General features: G+C 39.0%; 2 protein-coding genes across 4 annotated transcripts; one reads left to right on the top strand and one right to left on the bottom strand.

Moving 5' to 3' along the window:
• Positions 1 to 706: 706 nt before the first annotated feature.
• LOC107630388 (ATP-dependent Clp protease ATP-binding subunit CLPT2, chloroplastic) lies at positions 707 to 5,244 on the top strand. 2 transcript variants are annotated; one of them, XM_016333505.3, is made up of 5 exons: positions 707 to 1,094; positions 1,173 to 1,211; positions 1,298 to 1,407; positions 2,309 to 2,488; positions 4,955 to 5,244. In XM_016333505.3, exons 1-5 carry the CDS (start codon positions 829 to 831, stop codon positions 5,110 to 5,112), a joined length of 753 nt encoding a protein of 250 aa, XP_016188991.1. In that variant the 5' UTR covers positions 707 to 828; the 3' UTR covers positions 5,113 to 5,244. The 2 variants fall into 2 exon arrangements, with proteins under 2 accessions (XP_016188991.1, XP_016188983.1); XM_016333497.3 differs by having other exon boundaries at positions 709 to 1,094; positions 1,295 to 1,407.
• Positions 4,739 to 7,337, bottom strand: LOC107630380 (protein DETOXIFICATION 56). 2 transcript variants are annotated; one of them, XM_088501434.1, is made up of 2 exons: positions 5,744 to 7,242; positions 4,739 to 5,632 (listed from the first exon to the last, which is right to left on the bottom strand). In XM_088501434.1, the coding sequence occupies exons 1-2, from the start codon at positions 7,121 to 7,123 to the stop codon at positions 5,582 to 5,584; spliced, it is 1,431 nt and encodes a 476-aa protein (XP_088357560.1). In that variant the 5' UTR covers positions 7,124 to 7,242; the 3' UTR covers positions 4,739 to 5,581. The 2 variants fall into 2 exon arrangements, with proteins under 2 accessions (XP_088357560.1, XP_016188975.1); XM_016333489.3 differs by having other exon boundaries at positions 4,739 to 7,337.
• Positions 7,338 to 18,266: the final 10,929 nt, after the last annotated feature.

Genomic DNA, 18,266 nt, shown 5'->3' with positions numbered 1-18,266 from the left:
TTATTTTTGGTCGTAGGTACCAAATTGAAACATGTTTAGTCTTTTATTTTTGGAATTAACAAACGGGATGTAAGCCAAGAAACATGTTTATTTATTTATTTGGTTACCTACGGTATCTCCCAATCTGATAGGTCAAGAATTAATTTATCGCGGTTCTGAGCTCCATTTAAGGGTTTGCCGCTGATTAATGAGTTGCTGCATGCACAAGGCGGGATTCGAACTCCTAATACTTACTTAAGCAGACAAATGAGGTGACCGCTTAACCCACCTAAATTGGTTAGAAACATGTTTATTTATTTCCAGAATTCCATTGACGTGAATATCTTTCACTTTAGTTTTTATTTTTTATTTTTTTTGGTCTATTTCTTTCACTGTATGTTGGACTTTTTATTGTTGACATTAATGTTTTAGGTTGAGTCTTTTTTCTGTTGGTAATTGAGAGATTAGGGATTTTGTAACATCATAGTTTTTTTTTGACATGCTGTAACGTCATATATCGATAGCAGTAGCACTTTGAGTGCACTGGGTATTTTTTTTTTTTTTGGTCAAAAGTGCACTGGGTATGTCACGAACGATTCGGGAAACTCACGGGCCCCTGTGCCATTCTATCTTTAGGCCCATATTATTTTAGCCCAATTTTCATACACAAGAAGTCTCCAAAAATATTAGAAGAAAGGGTGAGGTTTGACTGTCTGAGTTGATGTTTCTATATACGACGCGGTATGGGGGTTTGTGTTTCTATTTTCAACTGCCAAAAAGAAAACAGAAAAGAATTCAACTTTCTATCTATCATCAAGGTGAGTGTTCGCAGCAACTGAAACAGAAGAAATGGCGGCTGCTGCTGCTGCTAATGCTACTGCACACTCCTTCTCGAAAGTTCTGGCAACCAATCTGCCACGTCAGAATAAACTCCATTACGGGGAACTTTCAGCTCAGGCGATTACGCCGAGACCACTCAAGGGCTCGTTTCTCGGCGCCAAGGTATTCTGCGTTCAGCCTTGCACCCTAACACCTCAATTCGTGTCTTGTTGCAACACCAACCGCCGGCGCCACCCTCTCGCTTCCACCGCCATCTCCTTCAGCCTCCCCACCGCGTAAGCCCTTTCTCTCTTTCTTCTCTTCGGTTCTCCCCAATTCTCCAAGTTATCGAGTTGTTCAGATTTGTTGTGCAGAAATCCAGAGAGAGTTTCTTCGGTTGACAACGTTCCCAAGTGAGTATCTCCAAATATAAGCCACTATTATTTTTATATTTATTTTGATTGGCATTGTTTGGTTGGTTGTGTTTTGATGAGAGGAGATGGTCTGGGAAGGGTATAAAGTCATTCGCGATGGGAGAGTTGGAGGCTAGGAAATTGAAGTATCCCACTACGGGGACCGAAGCCCTTATAATGGGAATTCTCATTGAAGGTAATAATATCATATCCTTCTCTCCAATTTCCCTTTTTTGATTCCTCATAATATTTGCTTATCTTCTGCTGCATTCAAGGGCTTGTTACCATAATCGCTGCCACAATATTGCACAGCGGCAGTTGCAGCTGCATTTGGTACAATTTTTCATATCATAAGAGAACTGCACCTGTGACTGCAGCTGCAATTTAAAATGATTCTTGGTTTAGGGTATCGTTTTGGGATACAACGTTATTCCTCCACTAGATGAAAATTGAGATAGATAAATGTGCAGGGCCTTGAAATTTTGGATAACAGCTTGGTTTAGTCATGTTAGTCCTGAAATAGGAGAGTATTGATTAAATTGTGCTAATCATGTCAGCTATTAGGTGGAAGTAGTGTAAGAGCATTTAATAGTTTCACATGTGAGGACTTTACACAGATATTATGAATATCAGTCAGGTTCTATAATTTAATTTTCAATTTATTTTACCATTTAGCCATCTAATTTCTTGTGCTTCTATTTTCCTCCTTTCTCACTTTTTTCACTGCCTGTTCTCTTTGATAGAATTAGAATCTTATCTGACAACTATAGTTGGAAAGTCATCTACTTAGTTTGTATTCAAAACACTTATGGAGTTAATTCCCTCCCCAAACAAATTCAAGGGATCAAAGATACTTTATCTGTCTGAGTGTCTTCATTTGAGCTGGAAAATCCCACTGTTGCAAGTTGCAATGTACGTCCCATCTAAAGGCACTCATTTATAGATGCACCCCACAACATACATTCTCTTGTGTTTATGCCTTTATGGCATTTCTTATGTTTCAGTGTATTCTAGTTATTTGCATCCCTTGCAATGTTACTATGTCTTTCAATTTTATGTTTAGATGCCAAAGTGACAGATCTTTCTCCGGGCTGTAGGAACTAATGTAGCTGCTAAATTTTTGCGAGCGAATGGGATTACACTTTTTAAGGTGCGTGATGAAACTGTGAAGTTGCTCGGGAAAGCTGATAGGTTTTTCTTCAGCCCTGAGCATCCTCCATTAACTGAAGAAGCCCAGAGGGCCCTTGATTGGGCGGTTGATGAAAAACTAAAATCTGGTTAGTTCTCACCCTTTTCTTATCCGTTGTTATTTTAAATATAATTTGGAAAAACAACCATTTGTACCTATAAACTTTACGAACGCTGACAAAAATACACATTAAAGAACTAACGTTGTATCCGTCAAAGATGGATTCCGTACAACAAAGTACTCAAATTCTAAATTTATGTTGACTTTCTAATAAAATTCCAGAATTACCCCATCCTTTATCTTTAACCCCTCCTCTCTTCTTTCCCAAATCTCAAACACCTCCATTGCCACTACCTTAACCACCCTCTATTCTCTACTACTCCACTAACCACCACTGCCGCCATCTTTCCACGCTGACGATGACAAAGACGACAAAAAGGCAACTAGGCAATCCATCTGTTCCCACGCAACGCTACCACCTTCAACTGCAGCCACCCAAACTCCGCGGCGGCCCCAGCGCTGCCTCAAGCCCATGCACAGATCACCTATACCTTGGCACAGTGGCAAGTTCAGAGTTTAGAGCCACCAGATTCAAGCTCCAGCAGCGCCGATGCACAGCGATGCCGCAATGCCTCTCCGGCCAAGACCCCGTCTAATGCCGCCACAAGAAGGAGAAGCTCCGGAAGCGAGACTGAACCGAGATCCAGCACGCAAGGTCCCTGCCTGTGGTGCGATTCAACTCCTCCTAGGTCCACTTCAAGCTCATGGACTCCATGGAGAAAGGTCCTATATTTACAACAGTACAAATTACAAATTTATTATATAATTAATGAAGTTGAACAAATCTCCTGTAACTAATAATTTATTTGTTTTTATCTATACCCAAATTGAACCAATTGAGTGTATTCATTGTTCAAATTCTCTCAGAAATCTCCAATCATATATATGTTAGGATACTTGTCAAGTCAGAGAATGACTCCGATAACCACAACGGCAATGGAGGTGTGTGGCGTTGACCGTGACGAAGATGACGCGGGGTTTGGGGAAGAGGGGGAGAGAAAGGGGGAGGGATCCGGTTGGAGAGGTTGTGTCGGTGATCAAGTTTCTTGGAGATGGGTTCATGAAGATGGAAATGCCGTCATGGTAGCGGTGGTGGAGTAGCAGAGAAAAAAGGTGGTTAAGGTGGTGGTAATGGAGGGATGTGAAAGTTTGAGTGGGAAAGAAGAGATGGTTGGGAGTTGATGTTGAAGATAATGGTGGGGCTAATTCTGGAATTTTATTAAAAAGTCAACATGAATTTAGGATTTGGGTACTTTTGTCGTACGGAATCCATCTTTGATGGATACAACGTTATTTTCCTTCTTTAATGGGTATTTTTGTTAGCGTTCGTAAAGTTCATTGGTACAAATGGTTGTTTTTCCATATAATTTATGCATTCCTAGTTTTGTATTTGAAATTTAAGTTGATTGAGGTTTAAATTTTATTTAGTTTGATAGTTTGTTTTGTTTCTCTCTCTCTCTCTCTCTCTCTCTCTCTCTCTCTCTCTCTCTCTCTCTCTCTCTCTCTCTCTCTCTCCAGCATTTAGTTTGATAGTTTGTTCTGTTTCCAAATTATTATTATAAGGAGAGATGTCTGATGTAGGATCAACATGACATTGTACTAACCAGTAACCCATGCTGTGTATGGAACCTGATACTTGTAGGCCCTGCTTGCTCATTTTATATTTATGATTTGTGTAAAAGTTTTTACTTTTGGGGTTTAGGATCCAAGTAAAATACATAGATAAAATTCACAAGAAAAAAGAATGTGGTAATAGTTGAGTGTGCGTGGTACATTTTTATGTTTCCTCCATCAGAGGTATTCTATTGCCCATGATTCTAGTTCATTCAGTTATATTCTATGAAATGACATATTTGTTTGTAATAGGTGTCAAAATTTTCTTTTGCAGTTCACTGATAATTTATTTAGTTTGTAAATTGTCTTTCTGATTTTAATAGTAAATGAGACCACAATACAATCATGATCTTTGATTAAAACCAGTGTAAATCCCCTTTGGAGTCTTGATGAATTTAAGAATGATTTCGTTTGATTTTAACTTATATTTAGAATTGCATTTCTTTCTAATGGTTAACCGAAAACCATTTTTGATTCTGACACATTTTTTTTGCATCATATTTACTGTTAACTGTAGACGGTGTTTGCTTATTAGAAAAGTCTTGTTATAATGTGATAATGGTCTTAATCATATTCCTTTTTTTGCTAAAAAGAAAAGAAAAGAATTCACCTGTTTGCTTTTAGTTACTTATCCACATGTTCTGTATTTCATTGCTATGTTGGATACAAGTAACAAATTATTCAATATTGCTAGAAAACAACTTCCATTACAGGTATATAGTGCTTTTGAATACATTTTCAAGGATAATATCCTTTGCGATATTTTCTTATTTGCCAATAGTTGGGATTCATCAAATGATATGATTCCCATCTACTGTTCTATCCACAAAGCTATAAGAAATTAAATAACATATTTCCTAAATCCATCTTTGACTTGCAGGTGATGGTGGTGAAATAACCACAGCCCATATACTTCTTGGGATTTGGTCTGAAGTGGAATCCCCTGGTCATAAGATATTGTCCATCCTTGGCTTTAATGATGAAATAGCTAAAGAGCTGCAATCATTAATTTCTAAACCCGGTTTCAAGGATGATTGATGTTGAGCTTTTAGATCTATGAAAAAAATAATTTTGATTTGAGTGTATTGTGATAATTAATTTGATGTAATTGTATAATAGTTAGATAAACGGGCTTTTTATGCCCTATTGGTTAATTTACTATTTTCCAAAGATGAAGTCCGTCCCACTCACTGTATCCACTGATAACTTTTTGGAGGATTCACCTTTTTCAATAATTTTTAGGGAAAAAACAATGTGTTGTTTCTCATTTTCATTGGATACCAAGTTGATTGGATGAGGTAGGTTCTACACCTGATCCAATTGTTGAGAAAAGTTGGTTTTGTGCCCAAGAAATGGTGAGTAAAAAAATAGTTTTTTATACAAAAAAATCCTAGATCAAAGAAACACATGGGGTGTTTGAGACGTTTCAAATTTGTTCTCAGCTCCACACCAAATATTTGGAGATATACATGCATTAAAGGGGTGATAAGGATGTTAGAACATACTTCTAAACTTCTTCATGGACATGATTTACGTCATGTCTTGGAACTTCCTGCACCTGTGCACAAACCAATGTTTGAGCTTTGGCAGCTTCATCCATCCAATTTATTCTTGCAATGAATGTTAATAAAAAAATAAAGCAGCTAACAACACCAATCAAGAGCCCTACCAACAATCCAGCAAGACCTAGGTGAAGCTTAAACGCAAAAACCAAATCCAAAGGAAGTGCTATGAAATAGAATCCACAAAGATTTGCATACATGCCAAGCCAAGGTCTCGCTGTTCCTCGGACTATGCCACCACAAATATTCAATGGAAAATTGAACACTTCCACGAAAGCCATCAGCAACATCATCTTCTTCACTCCCTTTATAATGCTGGCGTCGTGGCTGAACACTGCACCCCAAGTTCCCCTTGCAGCAACCATTACCGAGCTGCCGATGCTTCCTGTGATGATGGCAATTGCCATGGACACGCATGCTGATCGGTAAGCTTGGCCGGGTTGGTTTGCACCAAGCTCGTTTGAGACACGGGTGGATACAGAGGTGCCTAGAGACAACATCACTGAGTAAAGCAAGTAATCAAAGTTGAGCACTATGGCTAGAACTCCAAGCGATTGCTTCGCACTCGACAAGTGCCCGGCAAGCAAGACAAGAATCTCATAGCACCACCACTCAAGGCATGTGTTGAGGCAGCATGACCCACAAAGCTTGAGAAGCACAATCCAGTCGATGATATGCTGATCCCACCACCCTCCTTCCTTCCACCTGCTTCCATTTCTTTTACTACATTCAAGAATCCAAACATAAGTAGCCAGCAGAATAACAACCACCAAATCAGTTATCCAAACTGCCATCGCAACTCCTCGGAGCCCCATGGCCTTGGAGAGTAGTATGTTAACCGGTACATGAAAAGCGAGCGATATAGCCGAGGAGAACAAGGTAGGCAGGGTAATGCACTGAGAGCTCAAGTATGCTCTCAAGGGACAGAGTAATGAGGTGACAACCAAGTTAGGTAAGAGATACCTAACATAAGATTTGGCCACAATTGCTATTTCTTGTTGCTGGCCAAGGAGAATCAAGATCTTATCAATGTTAAGCCACAAGAAAGATATAGGAATTGTTACCATTAGCAACAAAAGAGTTGTCATGGGAAGGGTCTTGTGAAGGAGCTTAATGTTCTTAGCTCCATGAGCTTGTCCGCAAAGAGGTTCCATGGCGCCACATAGACCATTCAACACGGACAATCCGGTGACATTAGTGAAAGACAAGCCGAGGGATCCGGCTGCCAGGTTAAGCTCGCCAAGGCGGCTTAAAAAGGCTGTAGTGATGGCTGTCTTGGCAAACCAAGCCAAGTTCATGGCCACTAGAGGGAGGGCTATTCCACGCTGAGCTCGAAGCTCGGCGAGCACCATCTTGACAAGAGGTTGTTGTGGAGGTGGTGAGGAGGGATGTGACAGTGCATGTGGTTGGTTAGCCTTATCGGTTATGGTTTGGTCGTCTTCTCCCAGTGACATTTTTGCTGAGATAATGGTTTTTGGATGGTTCATGATATTTGCTAGAAGGTGAGTGCATGAGTTTCGTGATGAGTGGGACTTGGGAGTTGTCGTTTTTTAAGGAGGAGGATTATATTCAGTGGTATCATCAGCACGTAACTAGGATTTTGTTCTTTGCTGAAAAATAAAGGTTGTGGGTTAGACATTTGATTTATATAATTTTGTTTTTGTCCCATATTTTTCAGTATGGTAAACTAATAATTATTTTATCGTAAATTTGAGCTTCATTTAATAATTCTGTCGTTGACTAATAAATTGCTATATATACAAAATAATATTTAAACTCTCATCACTTAAACGGACAAAAGAACTAACCGATCAAGCACAGTAAATTTGATTTGATTTATATACTAATTACAAAAAAAAAATTCAAGAATTAATAATTTTAATTTATATTGATCAACACATTAGCCCAATATTTTTAGTCCAAAAGTTTAATATCTTATTTTTATCTAATATTTTTAAATATTATTAATTAATTAATGATTAAAAATAACAAATTATGTTAGTCTTTTATTATTGTTCTTATAATAGTATATAGTGCCTTATGAGTGTGATCAAAATGCAATATCAGCAATATGCACTTGAATTGTTGGGGTATGTAGAAAAATAAATAAATAATTTCATGAACGAACTTAACGTCACTCAATCATGTAATAACCTCTGCAATTTCATCACGTGTAATTAACCTTCTATATCAATGAGTTATAGCTCAAATGGCATAGTCTCTTCAAACTCAATTAAGAGGTTGCGGTTCGAGTCTCCTATCTTTGGTAAAAAAAAAAAAAAATTAACCTTCTATACTTTTATTTGGTAAAAGGAAACCTTCTGCCCCGCTAACTACTTTTTATTTAGAGAAAAGGACAAATAAGTCCCTAACCTTTTACCTTGCGGACATTTTCGTCCCTGACCATTGGAAAATACATTTAAATCCCTGATCTCCTTAAAAATAGGACGAATCAGTCCCTGCGTCAAAAAGCCACCGTCAGACCCAACGAAAAAGTCTGACGTGACTCCCCTTCTGCTTACCTGGTATGACGGCTGCCAACGTGGCACATTAGGGAGATGGAGCATTTGGAAAGTAGACAAATAAGTCCCTGGAGCCCAGAACGACGTCGTTTACATCACTGTCCCTTATATACACTGTTACTCCTTTACTTATGTATAATGTCTATAACACCCACACAGTTGAGAGAGAATAACATTAAGCCCTAAGAAGACCAACGATCAAACGCAAGACTCTGTTTCTCCCTCCAAAATCACTACCCAGACTGAGAAGTTTCCAGTGCGCATTCATTGTCGAGGAGGGAGAACCATTCAGTGTTGTCTGATTTGCCGTATTCGTCACCGGAGGTAAGAATCCATTGCGCTGCTTAGTGAGTCGATTTTCAGGTTCAATGGTTATGGAAGTATAAACTGTTTTTGTGAAAGGATTGTCTGTGCATGGTGATAGTAGTGGTTAAAAAAGTATGTGCGTGGTTTCCGTGAGAGTGATTGAATGTTAGGGCAAAAAGAAATTCTTGGTTGATTTCTGTTTTCGTATTTTGTTTACGGACATTGCTGTTTGAGTGTACGCTTATTTGAACATTGATTTTTGTATTTTTATTTTTGAAGATGGTTGATGTGTTTGTAGTGCCAGTTTTCCACCATGGAGGTAGTTTTGTTAGAACGAGTAATGGAACTATTGTTTATCAAAATGGGAAGGTAGAGAAGTTTCCCGAAATGGACTAGATTTTGCAAATTTTGGGGACTTGATCACACTATTCAAAGGCTTGGGGTACCAATCGTACAATGCAGTTTATTGGTATGATCTAATGAGTGCTGATGTTGAGTCGGGACTGCATATTTTGACGGGGATGCAGGTATTAATGCCATGCGTGAGAACAAAATGAAGAATGCAAAGACGAATGAGTTTTACCTGTACTTTGACCACCCTGTTGATGAGCCTAAGATTGTGGAGGATGGTGAAAATAAAGGTAAGAGTCCTGTGTTAGAAGAGGTTCAGAGTTCATCTTCGGATGATGGGTATGAGAGTATGGAGGATGAGCCCTACAAACCTCCACCACCCGGATTTGAAAGTGATAGTGATGATAGTGCTACTAACAGAGGAGGTAAGAGGATTAGTAAGAGAAAGGAAAAATTTGTGTCTCCAAGTAAGGCATCTGGAAAGAAGCCAGCTGCAAAGAAGACAGGTGTGAAAAGGAACAAGAGAAGTTGGGTAAAGAAGGGACAAAACAGTGGAATGGGTGCATCTGAGGTGAAGAGAAGGCAGCAGGGTAGGACTTGGCCCAATGAGAAGCAGGCCAGGACTGGGCCCAATGAGCAATAGCCCAGAAGTGATGTTGGGCCAGGCCCTAACGAAGAGCCCAACAGAGATGCACAGCCCAACATAGATCCAACTGTGAGGTTTTATGTGAGTGGGTTCCAAGATGATGATGATGATCCCATATATGACTACTATTCTAAGGATTTATACACTCCTATATCATCAGATGATGAATCCAGCAAGCAAATATTTCCTGAGTTTGATGATGAATATGCTTTTGGAGAGGGACGATTTGAATTAGGGACTAGGTTTGCAACCATAGACAGATTTAAGGAAGTTGTGAAAGACTCATTTATTGCAGAAGGTAGAGAGCTTAGGTGGTTTAAGAATGACAAGGAGAGAGTTAGGGTGGGATGCATGGATGATGAGTGCCCGTGGTTAGTTCATTTGTCATACAACAAGTCATTGCAATGCTATCAGGTGAAGACTTACAAAAACGAGCACACGTGTGCTCGGGACCTGGGTAGTAACGCAGCTGATCAACATTGGATTAGTAAGAAGGTGGAAAAGAGAATGAGTACACAGCCCCACATGAGAACAAATGAGGCCGTTGACTTTCTGAGAGAGGAATTCTCACTCACTGCACATCCAAAAATGGTCTATAGAACAACTAAAGAGGCAAGGGAAAAGATAATGGACAATGAGAGGGAGCAGTATAATAATGCTAGGGATTATTTGTTTGAGATTCTGAGAAGCAACCCTGGGTCTAGGGCAGAACTCTGTGTAACACATATTCCTCAATCCCTTCCTGTGTTTGATAAGCTTTATATAGGGTTAGAGGCATGCAAGCAGGGTTTCAAGAGTGGATGTAGGCCTTTGATCCACCTTGATGGTTGTTTTCTGAAGACATACTATGGTGGACAACTCCTAACAGCAGTGGCCCAAGACGCGAATAATCAATTCTATGTTGTTGCTTATGGAGTTGCAAGGTCTGAAACAAAAGAGTCTTAGAAGTGGTTTCTGACTCTTCTTCAGGAGGATTTGGGTGATGTGCAGACTCACGGGTGGAATTTTATGTCCGACCAACAAAAGGTAACATTCATAACTCTTTACTTAGTTGGTTAATAATGCAACTAATTAGTTATTACTGGTTTCTGATTAATAATGTTTACTTCTGCTTGCTTTTATGATTTATTCACTGATTAGTTCTGCTTCCTTTCATGATTTGTTCACTGATAGGGTGTGGTTAATAATGCAACTGAGTAGTGATTACTGGTTTCTAATTCATAATGTTTAGTTCTGCTTCCTTTCATGATTTTTTCACTTATAAGGTGTGGTTAACAATGCAACTGATTATAAATTATTGGCTCTGATTAGTAATGTTGAGTTCTACTTCAGTTGGAGAGTTAGGCACTCATTAGGGTATGATTAATAATGCAACTTATTACTCATTACTGGTTCTGATTAGTGAAGATTTGTTCGTGTATTGTGTTAGGGATTGCTGCCTGCATTGAAAGAAGTTATGCCAAATTTCCATCACCGAAACTGTGTGATGCACATTTGGAAAAACTTTAACAACTGGTTTAAGGATTTGTATATTCGGGAGGTAGTTTGGGAATGTGCAAAGTGCACTACCATACCCAAATTCAAAGAACAGATGGAGAGGCTCAAAGGCATTAATCAGGGGGCATGGAAATACCTATCTAAATTTGATCCAGCTACTTGGGTGAAGGCATATTTCTCACACGGACCAAAGGTAGACGACCTCACAAATAACATGTGTGAGGTGTTCAATGCAAATATTGTCAACTATAGAAGCAAGCCTATCCTCACAATGTGTGAAGAAATTAGATGCTATCTGATGAGGAGGATGGTTAAGCATAAAGATCTGCTTGGCAATTATACTGGAAAGCTCACACCTGTTCAGCAGAAGAGGATGGAGCGTCTAATAAGGCCTAGCAATAAATGGCGTGCAGACTGGACTGGTGACGAAGAACGTAAGAGGTTCGAAGTAAGTCGTAAAGCTACAAAGGTGGACGTGGACCTCATTAGGCAGACTTGCTCGTGCAACAAATGGCAGCTCATTGGTTAGTGTTAATTTATTGTTAGGCATTATATCAATGCATGTCCATTATGCTTTAATTGCTGGCTGAATGACTTGTGGTCCATGATGTTAGTTATTTATGGTTGATTCTATTCTGGTTGTAAGGTTTGGTGATATTCTGTCTTTAATTACTGTTATCATGTGTTAGGCATGCCATGTATCCATGCCATTGCAGCAATAAGGAAGAGGCATGATCATCCGGAGGATTATGTGCATCTATGGTTATGCATGGAGTCAATCCACAAGACGTATGCTCATTGTATTCAGCCTGTCCCAAGTTAGGAGTTTTGGACAAGGACTAAGTATTCAAGGCCGGATCCTCCCATCATAAAGAGACCAATAGGCAGGCCTAAAGTGCACAACAGACAGAAGGATCCAGCTGAGCTAATGATGCAGCAAGGTGAAAAGCTGAAGAGGTCATTCAAAGTTACTTGTAGTAAGTGTGGTGCAATGGGGCATAACTACAAAACTTGCAAGGGGGCTCCATCTGACCCCAACTGGAAACCTAAGAAAAAGAAGGTTAAGAAAGGTTCCACATCTCAGGCATTGACAGTCCTCCCACTGTCACAGTCAGCTCCAACTGATAGTGTAAGTAAACTGCTGAAGGACTAATATGTCTTATTAATTTATTGTCAGGAATTTATGTGTCTTATTTCTTAGTGTTTAGCTATATCATGTGTCTGATTTCTGTATGCTAAGGACTGTTTGTGTCTAAATGTTTGGCCAGGATGCTCTATCTAGTCAGGTTCACAGTATACCTACTCAGCAACATCAGTAGCACCCCAAGTCAAGCCAGGTTCAGTAACAAGAAGGACACAGTTTAGGCCTCCACTCCAAGTTCCATCCACAACCCACCAAAATGCTCAAGCAACTCCATCAAAGATCAGGCCCAAGCAAAGGATATTCAGGCCACCAGTTCCACTAAACCCCAGTCCACTCCCACCTCAAAGTCAGCCAAATTCACCTGGCCCACATCCTCCTTAAGTCATCCCAGGACCGAATGCAGCAGCTACCCAGGAGACATTAGCAGCAGCAAGCACGACTACAACTGGCATGTTCAAATTCATCCCTAATCCACCTTCCATGGTGCCAAAGAAGTGAAAAACTGTGTGACTTTAGGCATTCTACTATGCCTTGTATTAGCTTTTAGTAAACTTGCTTTTGCATTTTGGCTGAGTTTTAAGATGTGTGATGTTATGTTTGTGAGGCTGACTTTTGATTTATCATGTTCAGCTTCATCTTCATCAAACTCTGTACTTTAGGAGACTACATCATTTTGGAAAGCTTTAGGAAACTCTTTATGTTATTGAACATCAAGTTTCATGGATTATGTATGCTACTTTTAAGCGTAATTCTTCTGCATTTCATTGTGTATGTACTTATTCAAAACATAATTTGAACATACTCATATTATAACTACAGTTGCATTTAGATTACAGGATGCATAACTTGTCAAAATAGCATGATTCAAACACAATAAAAAACTCTGCACATCCTTTTCTCTATCATGATGTCAATACTTCATCTCTCAAGCAACAGATACATAAAAAACAACAAATACAGCACATATAATCACAGTAATACACCAAGCTAATGGGTTCTTCTTCTTCTCTAAAGTAACAATCTTCTCTTCCAAAACAGTCATTCTATGATCTAATTCCTCTTCCTCTTCTACATCTTCACCATGTTTCCTGTCACAGATGCAACAATTGTTTCCTATTCTGGCAAGATGCTCATCGACCCAAACAAAAAATTTGCAATGACCTTCCTTTCCCTGTCAAAATTCCCAAAATCAGATACCATCTGCAATCATCTCACATCAAACCAAATCCAAAATTCCTTAACTTACCTTATAGAATGGACAACCCAAGAAGATTCTGTTAGGGTTGCTAACAGTCTTCGACATATACATTATTGCATAAACTCCACAGAAACACCTCGGGGCGACGGCGTCGTTTCCATCTCCAGCATGAAGCGCAAATGGAACTGAGCTTGAACCAGACTTCTCTTGTCTAACTCCACTTATGCTTTTTCTTGAGGTTGATGATGCCCCCTTCGTAGCCATTGTTAACATACGTGGAACTCTTCTCCTCACCACCAGCCACCAGCCTGAACGAAGAACCCAAACGAATTTCAGGATTAGGGCAGTGATGTAAACGGCGTCGTTCTGGGCTCCAAGGACTTATTTGTCCACTTTCCAAATGCTCCATCTCTCTAACGTGCCACGTTGGCAGCCGTCATGCCAGGTAAGCAGAAAGGGAGCCACGTCAGACTTTTCTATTGGGTTTGACGGTGGCTTTTTGACACAGGGACTGATTCGTCCTATTTTTAAGGAGGTCAGGGATTTAAATGTATTTTTCAATGGTCAGGGACAAAAATGTCCGCGGAGTAAAAGGTCAGGGACTTATTTATCCTTTTCTCTTTTATTTAAAGCTCATTAACAACATAAATTAGGGAGCAAATTGTTGGGAAAATATAGTCTAAATTATGCGCATTGGAAGTACCAACTCCATTTTGCATAAAAAATTAACCTCAATGATAGAGAAATAAATTTGATAAAAAACAATATTCGTGAATAGTAATAGTATAAATCCACAATAACTGTATACATACACTACAAGAAAAAGGCGTATTTGTAACAAAAAATATTGTTACAAAACGTCGATATTTTGACACAAAAGTTTTTTGTAACAAAAAAAGGGGTCCATTGCAGTAAGTCCCGTTACAAAAAGTTTTTGTAACGAAAAATGGAACTGTTACAATTCAATACCATATTTTGTAAAAAAATTTTCTGATACAAAAAACCAGAAGCCGTTACAAAACTGGTAACAAATTTTGATCTTGAAGGTATTTTTCGTGACAGTAAATTTTTTTCCTATCAAAAAAATTTGTTACAAAATGTAACATGATTTGGTAACATTTTTTTTTCTTCAGTTACGAAAGCGAATAAGTTATTTTGTAACAACTTTATTTTTATTACAAATTACGTGCATAATTTAGTAAATTAGTTTTTAAATTAACTAATATAATAACGCTTTTAATAAGCTAGTTTACATCTATTTAATATGCAAAAACATACATAAGTCAAACAAGATCCTTCTAGCTAAAATTGTCTTGAAACAAAATAACATTAGCTAGTGAGTACATGGATTAGTTCAACCAAAACATAAAAGTTCTAACATAAAAGTTCAACCAAAACATAAAAGTTCTAACATAGATTAGTGTCTCTATGCATCAAAACATTGTTGAGCCCTCAAGGTTGCATATGGTCACCCTTTCAGCACTCCTGTAAATAAGAAAAACCGAAACCAAAAAGTTAGAAACAAGATATAACATTATCTATAATTTTTCCACTAAGTTTTATTCAAACTGTTTATAAAAAATTCGGCAGAACCTCCCCTAAAAATTGGATATTTTCACCGTTCACGGTTCCAACAAACACAACCAATATGCAACTTATGTCTCAGCCATACCCAACCAAATTTATCAAAGCAATCAATAGGACATTTTTCATTTTTCAACCATGACACAAGTAAAATGTGATAAAGAGATCCATATACAAATTAAAGTATACTAATATAAAATGGGAATCATCTAAAAAAATATATTAAAAACATAAGCAACTTTAGGAGTACCTTTAGGGTCTAATTTGTTTCATTGTCAAAGCGCGCTATGAGAGAGTTGACAACAGCTTGTTGAGCTTCCAATTGAGCTTTCATTTGAGCTAATTCTTCCTCTTGCTGTGTTCGTTGCTCTTCAAGTTTTTTTTTGAGCACATCTATTTCCTTTGTTAGCTCCTCACGGTCTTGCATTGCCTCTTGAAGTTGTGCTTGAATCCTTAACTTAGACTTTGAAGCCTTTATGCCATAACTTGCACCACTTTTGTCACCTCTCACAATTAGAAAAGCTTTATTTGGAGTGAGAGGATTTTCCAAATCATAGGAGTCATCAAGCATAGTGCTAATGTCATCCTACACAATCCAATTTGTAATTTGAAAATGGAGATAATATTTAACTTCCATGCAACAAAAAGAGGAAAAGCTTAAGAATGTTACATCAATTTGTTTAGCTTTTTCATTCACCCATTCTCCATTACTCTTTTGATGAGTAATTTGCCATAATTCTTGAATGTCAGGCTCGACACCGGTTCTAGGATGGCGCTGCAAATTTTTTGGAAGTGTAAAATATAGCATGTAGTTAAGTGCAAACATGATATAGCAAAAAATAGAAGACCAAATTAAAACTTTAAGACTATTTACCCGATCACGTCTAACAACTTGAAATGTCCTTCGACCAACAATATGGGGTACAACATGATGCTTTCTATTATCTTTGTTTCTTAAACTTTTTTCCTATAGAAGACCAAACTCACAAAAGACAAAAGGAGGTCAGCTATAATAATTTGCATTGACCTAAAATAGCAAAACAATATAAAAAAAACTTCAATGGTTGTCACAATAAAAATTTTAAACCTGAAAAGAAGGACTTCCAAAGTAGGACACCAAAGTCTCCCATGTCTCCGGTAGAACATTGTTTGGTGGATTTTGAAGGCGCTCCTCATCAGTTTGATACAACTCATAGTGCTCATGCAATCTTGAGTGCCAACTTCGATAACATATGTTAGCCTTAGCTAAAATCATATTGCGCATTACTTGCGTATCAGATATATCAAACTTTTCCTACAAATGATTTGTCAAAGTTAGTTAGTAGAAATAACTTCTATAATAAACTGAATAACAGAAAATATAAATATCTATTACCAAAACGATGTCGCATATTTTTTGCTTGACATCATCTCCAACTTGGCTCCATTTCTCTACATCCAAAGGAGCATTTTGTCTTGTAACGATACCCACTTCAGATGCAAACAGATCAGCATGGATGCCATTAGGAGCTAAGTTCTCCAAAGAGATCGGCAATTCCAATTTCCCATTTGTCTTTGTTTTGATAACCCTATTTGTTGCAATCCCACGCGAAGGTCCCCTTTTACCAATACGCCTATCAACAGGGGCAGTGGGTGGTGCTGAAGTAGTGTCTGCCGGGGCTGGGACAGATGCTGCTGGGACTGGGGCAGGGGCTGCATGGGTTGCCAGGGCTGGGGCAGGGTCTGCCGGGGCTGCAGGGGCTGCCGGGGCTGGGACAGATGCTGCAGGGGCTGCAGGAGCTGGGATAGGTGCTGCAGGGGCTGCCGGGGCTGGGACAGGGGCTGCAGGGGCTGGGATAGGTGCTGCAGGGGCTGCCGGGGCTGGGGCGGGGGCAGGGGCACGCGCTGCAGGGGCCGTGGCAGGTGCTCGTGGTGTATAACCAGATGCAGCAGCCCTTGTCAATCTCCGTGTAGCCATTATGTTACGCAATCTACAATAAAGTTAACAGAGATAAAATTAAAAAAATAAAATAAAAAAATAGCAACATCGTTTAATATACAATTACACAAAGGAAAGCACATCAATAAAAGTTGGTACTTGATTCAAAATATATTATAGTTTTCAAAAAAGTTAAACAAGTGGAATAAAGATTGAAGAACTTAGCAAATGCAAATATGATGTAATTCATAAAGTTTAACTACTTTAAAGGCAATCACCATTCCTATACAATGTAAAATATCTTTATGTTAGTAAGGTTAATACACAAAATTATTAACAGAATTTAAACAATATCTCTATGTTACTAAGGATCAAATAGTTACCTACTTTACTCAATTCACAAACACAAAAGTATAAAAAAAATATTGGAACAGAATAAAAAGAAAGCATAAGCTAATAACACTAATATAGTCAAACAGATATAAAAACTAATATTTTCAGTCACAACATCAGCAGAATCAAGGTTCAATACTACTTTTAACTGGACTTACCTTCAGCAGAGGAGACGAGCAGAGCAGACCGCCAGCAGACCAACGAAACACGGCTGAACCAGAAGAAATTGAAGACTGCAACACAACACCAGAAGAAGACCCTTTTTTAAAAATTCATCATTTCACTATCAAGCTAGAAGACAAACTTTTTAGTGCTAATAGAGGTTTCTTCTGCTTTATTATGTAACTCAGGTTTTCCAACTTTAGTATACAACCCTCAAGAAAGAAAAAAGAAAAAAGAACAAACAGAACAACATATTAAATCATTTATTTTTACATAATTAGCATCAATTTTTCTCTTCTAAACCTACAATAAAACAGTAAGAATTACGTCCACAAAATTAATTTACAACAACTACATATTAGAAAAAAGCATCACCTCTAGACTGAAGAATGGCAGAAGCAGATCCAAGTTCAGTTCTCAGCGACGGGTTGGGGCCGTTCCACCGTCGAAGACGCAGGCCACCGGCGAGGAGATGTGACCGCACGATCAGAGCTTCGGCACGAGCAAAGCTTCGGCAGGAACAGCGCACATCCAGCAGAGGACTCACCCACCAAGACGACCACAGATACGGTGGTAGCAGAAACAGAAGAGGCTAGACGCAGAGCCAGAGAAGGCGGAAGGCAGCGGAGCCAAGACGGCCACGCCGACAGAGACGGAGGTGAGGAGTGGCACCCACGAACCAGATTCGACCAGCGACTTGAGGACCACGACGCAGCCGGAGACGTCTCCGAGGGGCTACGCTGGTGACTCTTTCTCCCGCAAGCAGCTCCTTTTTCCCTCGCAGATAGGGTTTGTTGACGGCGCCATGGGTTGAGAGTTACTGAGTGTGAGGCTTCGAGTGAGGTGGGAGAATGAGGGAACCTTAGGGTTTTTTTACCATTTTACATTCACTAGCTATTAGCCCTTGGT

This window comes from Arachis ipaensis, chromosome B1, assembly GCF_059453495.1.
Source record: "Arachis ipaensis isolate K30076 ecotype BB chromosome B1, ASM5945349v1, whole genome shotgun sequence".
NCBI classification, from domain to species: Eukaryota; Viridiplantae; Streptophyta; class Magnoliopsida; order Fabales; family Fabaceae; genus Arachis; species Arachis ipaensis.
This window is presented reverse-complemented; position numbering and strand designations above follow the sequence as displayed.

Bases quoted from the DNA above. Each gene is read 5' to 3' on its own strand.
- LOC107630388 (XM_016333497.3), top strand. From the start codon at position 829: ATGGCGGCTGCTGCTGCTGCTAATGCTACTGCACACTCCTTCTCGAAA. The intron at 1,095-1,172 runs GTAAGCCCTTTC...TTTGTTGTGCAG, and splicing joins TCCTTCAGCCTCCCCACCGC to AAATCCAGAGAGAGTTTCTT. The intron at 1,408-2,308 runs GTAATAATATCA...TCCGGGCTGTAG, and splicing joins AATGGGAATTCTCATTGAAG to GAACTAATGTAGCTGCTAAA.
- LOC107630380 (XM_016333489.3), bottom strand. From the start codon at position 7,123: ATGAACCATCCAAAAACCATTATCTCAGCAAAAATGTCACTGGGAGAA.